Source organism: Rattus norvegicus, chromosome 9 (genome assembly GCF_036323735.1).
Source record: "Rattus norvegicus strain BN/NHsdMcwi chromosome 9, GRCr8, whole genome shotgun sequence".
NCBI lineage: Eukaryota > Metazoa > Chordata > Mammalia > Rodentia > Muridae > Rattus > Rattus norvegicus.
In genome coordinates, this window is record NC_086027.1 from 89118269 (window position 1) to 89124474 (window position 6206).

The window sequence follows — 6206 nt, forward strand, 5'->3', positions numbered from 1 at the left end:
TCACCGGAAAGGCCCGGATCCGCATCTTGGTGTCCTTCCGGCTGCCCGTGCCTTTGCTCAGATTCGACATGGTGCTCGGCCCCTCCCCGGCGGCGGCGGCGGCGGCTGCGGCTCGCACTCCGAGGCGCCGGTGTCACATTGAAGGCGGGAGGGCGGCCGCGGGGCTCGGCGGGGGGCGGCGGCGCGGCCCCCGGGCTGGGCTGGGCGGCGGGCCGGCCCCTGGGCGGCCGCGGCGGCGGGGGCGGCGGCTCGGGCTCGGGCGGCTCGGGCTCGGCCGGGGGCTGCGCTGGCGCGGCGGCTCCGCGGGCTTCCCCTCGCGCCGGGCTCGGCTCCCTTTATCGCGCTCCTCCGCGATGGCGGCGGCGGCGGCGACGGACAAACATCTCACTGCGCAGGCCGAACGTCCTCCTCCTCCTCCTTCTCCTCCTCCGCCTCAGCGAGACGAGATCCGGCCCAGAGGGTGGAGGGGGGAGGAGGGAGGGAGGAGAGCGGAGAGTGGAGAGATGGGGGGAGGGGGCGGGAGGACGGGAGGGGAGGCGGGAGGCCGCGGCGGGCACGTCCGATCTCGCGAGATCAGGGCGGGCGCAAGGCCGGGGGCGGGGCGGGGCGAAGCCCGGGAAGGGAGGGCGCGGGGAGAAGTAGGGGGGGTGGGGGGAGTTAGGAATGGGCGTAGTCAGCGCCCTGGGGGCGGGGCCTGGGGCAGGAGGCGTAGGCTGCGTTTTCAAAAGAGGAGCGTCGGAGACCCTGGTAGGCGGAGGTGGCTTCTGATTGGTGGAGCGCGAAGGTGAGGTGTCACGTGGGCAGTGGGCGGGGGAAGTTCCGAATGGGAAGTGGGGAGTGCTCTGTTGTGGGCTGGCGGGGCTGAGCTTGGCCCGAGCGGATTGCAGGTAGTCAGGGGAAAGGGTGTGGGGTGCGAGTAGGAAGGCTCCTATGTCCTAGAACTGTTCCTGTGTTTTTCTAGGGCACGTGGCCTAGGGATGGGTACTTGATCCCCGCCAGAAACCTGAAAGCAGTGTTTGTGCCTGAGTTACCTGCAGTCTATGAAACCAGTGTCCTGTATTTAGCTAGGTGTTGCAACGCCTCAGTATTGAGTCAACCCGGCTTTCTTACACTGCGCAAGCTCCGGGGCTTGTTGATTAGTTGGTACTTTCTGGAGAATCCAGAGCCCACTAATGTTAAAACCCGGTTTTTGTTTGAATTGAAATAAAACAAGTGCCTGATGTACCACAATATTTGTGTTAAACATATGACCATTTCCAAGAGCAGTATATATCATTAAAACCAAAATCACCGTGGCATTAAGCTTGCTGTAGGTTTGGAGACATTTTTTATTTGTTCGGGACCTCTTTTATCATCCTATAGTCGAAATGTCCAATTCTACTGCCTTTTGCTTCTAATTCAGAATGAATCCTACTTCTGATTTACCTACTTGCTCAATTGCTGTTTCCAACGACGCTGGGAAATCTGAGATTCTCCCAAAGTTTCCGATCTTCCCATTTTGAATGAACTGTTGTTAAGATTAACAGCCATATTTGAAAGCTGAGCTCTAAATAAAAAATGGAAAACTCGATAAAGCTTGTTTACTTATGGTTGAATTGACCCTAAATTATTTGTAATGTCTAAGCTTACAGAGTTATGCATTTGGGCTCTCGCTGGTTGAAGTGCCCCTTTGAAAAATAAACTTAAAGCAAAAACGTTTAATATTTAAAACAAGCTTAAGGAGAATGTTGCTTTTGCTAAGCTAAAAATAAAGCATCAAGAATGAGTTAAGTAAAACAAGGAAGGACTCTGATGAGTAAGTGATGCATAGGTGTTTATAACTAGTATGCTACCTGATCGTCATTTCCATAATTATCAGAATATTGAAACCTTTTTCTATTGGCTGTCCTGTCACATGACTCTTATTAAAAAATACATTTTTTGAGCCTTTGGCTTTAATCTAAGCTCTGCCACTTTATCAACTGTATAACTTTCCCTGAAAAAAAGAAACTGCATGTTCTCTCTCATGAGAATAAAGCCAATAGTATTTGTAATATGCAGTCAAATGTGCATGTGGGTATGGAGAAGGAAGCAACACTGGATATGGAAGGACTGAATGCACACAAGTTATGAAGAAGGATAAAAGTCTTATTTTTAGTTATAATTCTGTCGTGGGATAAAAGTGTAAGATTTTAATGTGAAGCTGCACAGCTTCCCCTCTAAATGCCAAGTTCGAAGATCATCGAGTCTGATGAAGGTGGTGTTTTTATTTGCAATTTAAAAAAAATAACAAAAACTACTATTCTACATTGAGAGGTTTAGCCTTATGAAAAATAGCACATTGCCCTAATCTTTCTCATTTTTCCATGAACTTGGGGAAACAACCAAAACCTAGAGGAGTTAACTACCTTATGACCTATCTATTCACTCGTAACTATGTGACCACTTTCATTTGCTCTACAAACACAGATTTCCATGTTTGCGTTACTTAAGCAAAATTTAGGGGCATTTAAAAGAATCACTGTCAACTCTTAGACTTTTTAACCACCAAAAAAACTACAAAAATTTTTCAGAATTAATATTATTGAGAAATTTGCTGATTTATTTGTTCATTCATTCAGTTGTTCAAATATTTACTAAGTTGCTACTATACATGTGAAGTACTAGAGTGCATGAATGAGTTGGGCCCCACCATCATAGAGCATAAAAGTCCTTTTCTATATCTCACAATTAGGAACCACAAACCCAAGCTGAATGGAGCAATAACTTACTGTATACTTCAGAAATCAGAGGGGTTTTTTTTCTTTCTTTCTAGGGAAGCAGCGTCCTGAAAAATATATATGAAAAACACTTCTATATTGGTAGACCATTCTTCCGTGCCACGTGGTGATCCCTGACTTCCAAATAGAAGATGACCTTACAAGATACTATCTTTTTGTGCAAGCAGGCCACCTTCCCAGCAGAGCAAGCACACTGCAGTAAAACACACTAGATCTTGCATGCCTGACAGTTGTTATTCCTACTCCTGCTGACAGTATCCTGACACAGGGAAACGGTGGCCCCAGATCCATTATCCAGAGGAGGACATGCAGTCTGACAGGTCAGGCCAGGCAGCTGGGTGGGCCAGCCCCTCCTCTAAGTCCCAGTGTGTAAAAAAGCACCATAAGGTACGAAGAGCCTATAAAAGGGAACAACAGCCTCTTTTTGGCCATGAGTTTCTAGGTATCCAGGAAACCAAGCCACTGTAATCAGTGCTGCAGACTCCTATGTTTGATTGTAAAGATATTGGTTATTAAATCAGCTTCCAGCCTACCAGTTCAATTAGAATTTTATGGTTTTGAACAGACCAAGACCATGGTAAGGGAAGTTCTATGCTTTTCAGATTAGAAGACAGATGAAATAGAGTCCCAACGCCTTGATGAAGGGACTAGGTCTTCTTTGTCTCCTAATAACTATTTCAGGTCAATAGATGTGGAGTTGTTTAGCTGCCTACTAACGGCACGTTTACATGGAATTGTAAGACGCCATGTTATCAAAGGGAAATCAGAATAGACTGACCATAAGCACCAAAACTTGACCATACACCTTTCCTGTTTACCTTTCCTTCTTACGTCCTGAGACAAGAAGTGTACGACACCTATAAGCAGACAAAATGAAGTTACAGCTTGAACTAAAGAAAAATCCACATGCCTAATCACTTCATAAAAAACACATCCCCATTGTCCAACACACTTTCATGCTAAATATCATCTGGTGGACAATTCTAGAAACTTTGTCATTGATTTAGACAGTGTTCTGTTTATTCCACTAAGTGAATCTTTTGTGAATAAAAATATGTATATATTATTTTGGCAGAATATAAATTCTCAATTAAAAATTATTGGCATTGCATTCATATGATTTTTTAAAAAAAACTTATTAGCATGTGTGTATGTGGCGGGCAGGGGCGAAGGGGCACGGACACACATTATGTGTGGGGACCAGAGGACAACTGGCTGATATTTCTTCACCTTTATGTGGATTCTGGGGTTTGAACTCAGCTTGTCAGGCTTGTAGCACATGCTCTTTTACCCTGTTGAGCCATCACTGTTGAGCTCGTTCCACATGATTTTATTTCGAAGGAAAATAATTTCCTCTTACCGATAACATTGTAACAGTAAAATGGCAAGAAGCCTCCAGGGGACAATTATGAATGTTCACTGCTTGCATTCATGACAGCTAAAGTATATGTTGAGATTTATAACTCATCAGCTCATTCTTTGTAACGTAATTTCGTAGTCGAGATATAGCATGGTGCCAGAGAGCCATAAAAGCAAATTGTCTACATTTTATTCTACATTTAGTAATTGTATAAACTAGCCACCAACAAGGGTAATAAAATAGCATTATTCTTTTAAACTTCTTCAGTAAGCTCTTGTCTTCGTTGTTCAGAGTGAAACCGAGCTGGTAGAAGTCGTAATGTGAGCGAATTAAAGCCGAGTTGGTAGGAAAGAATTCACACTGACTAACTAAAAGACATCAAAACCAATGGAGCCATGTCTGGCCCCTAGGTAATATAATGAGATCCTAGAGAGACGTTGATTCTATGCCACCACATTCTGGATCCTGCCATTCTTTTGCGGCTGGATTTTGGATAAAGAATCTACCCACTGAATGGGCAGTTTGAGATGGTGGCAACATGGACATCTTGTTAAAATGACAACTTCACATTTAACTGAGCTAAACAAACAAACAAACAAACTCAAACAAGAATATTTATGTATAGGTGTATTAGGAGTGCTACTTCTCTGTGGCTGAAATTCTCATTGAAAAGTGCCTATTCCTACATGAACCTTCAGGTTTCTTAGAACAGCAACTTCAGATGCTTGAATTGTTAAGGTGGCAACACATTTAGCTAAATTAATTATGGTGAGAAAGACAGTGGTGTTTGTTCATGGGGGAAGGCATGCTTCTGATTAGCTTCCTAGTCTTTTGTTTTAAGGGGAATTTCTGACCGGATGTGTGTAGTCTTAGTAGATAGCAGTTACCACTACCAACCCTGGTAGCCAAAGTGGCTTCACGGATCCTTCAGTGTGAGGATGTGCACAAGTGATAGAGATAATCAGATCCATCTTAAAACCTTTGAGTGGATGACTCAAGGACACCAGGTAGTCCATTCGGGGACAGTGGCAGCAAATAAGCTAGACTCTGCGTGGTGGCTGGCCTTCACTTGCTCCTCAGCTTCTGGGCTCTCCTGCTTGTTCAGCCTGTGCCCTTACCCACCAAGCCATCCCTTAGCACCCTGAGGTGATTTTCATCTCTAGTGTGAAGAAGATAGCCTATCTTATAATTGTGCCCAGACCGACCTGTCTTTCTTCCTTCTTTCCTTCCTTCCTTTCTTCATTCTTTTCTTCCTCCCTCACTCCTTCCTTCTTTACTCTCTTCCTCCCTCCCTTCTTCCCGCCCATCCTTCCTTCCTTCCTTTTGTTTGAGCAACTTATCCAACGCTGTTTTGGATGAATTTACACAGCTGGCACGATGCTATGTCACGTGGAAAGCATAAAGAAGATTCAAAACAACCAGCCAACTCTCCTGTGTATCAATAACGGATGTTTCTGTGAACACAGAGAAAATTAGCAATCGTTGTGGTTATTTGACTGCAATAGATGAGTAGCCAGAGAAAATACATCATATGAGATGATTGTTAACTATTAATATTGTCTATGCAGAGTATAGTGTATCTGAATCAGCTAAACTGCTTTCCATACCAAGACAGAGAACCCAACTCTGACTGGTGTAAGAACAATCAGATGACTGTCTTACCCAACGTGAAGCCCAGAGTCAGCTTGCAACCCCGATACAGTACATTTAGGTGACAGTTTTGGGAGCCCCAGCCTCCTCCGCTGGCTAGTGGCAAGGTATAGTCACAATATGTATGATTGTCTCGTTAAATTGAAGCTAGAGCAGTGATTCTCAACCTATGGGGTCATGACCTTTGGGGGCTCCATATCAGATATTTACATTGTGATTCATAACAATAGCAAAAATTACATGTATTAAGTAGCAATGAAATAATGTTATGGTTATGGGTCACTAAAACATTAGGAACTGTATTAAAGTGTCGCACATCAGGAAGGTTAAGAATCACTGGGCCAGAGGGAAACTTACTCTTACAGGTGCTGTGAGCAGAGAATGCTTCCCAGAGACAGACCTGGAGATAATCTGCCATGACTCACTGGAAGACTAGG

General features: G+C 44.7%; 1 protein-coding gene and 1 long non-coding RNA gene across 3 annotated transcripts in view; one reads left to right on the plus strand and one right to left on the minus strand.

The window, feature by feature from the left end:
- Nucleotides 1-507, minus strand: part of Cul3 (cullin 3) — a 77789-nt gene extending 77282 nt beyond the window's left edge. The window contains exon 1 of one of the 2 annotated variants that reach the window (NM_001106923.2): nt 5-159. In NM_001106923.2, coding sequence (NP_001100393.2) covers nt 5-70 — 66 coding nt within the window. In that variant the 5' untranslated portion in view covers nt 71-159. Of the gene's footprint in view, nt 1-4 lie in introns of both variants that reach the window. The other variant, XM_017596376.3, reaches the window with a different exon arrangement.
- Nucleotides 508-656: 149 nt separating this feature from the next.
- Nucleotides 657-3879, plus strand: LOC134480395 (uncharacterized). The gene is made up of 2 exons (XR_010054822.1): nt 657-887; nt 2795-3879. It is a non-coding gene; the product is annotated as an uncharacterized LOC134480395 (long non-coding RNA).
- The last annotated feature ends 2327 nt before the right edge of the window (nt 3880-6206 follow it).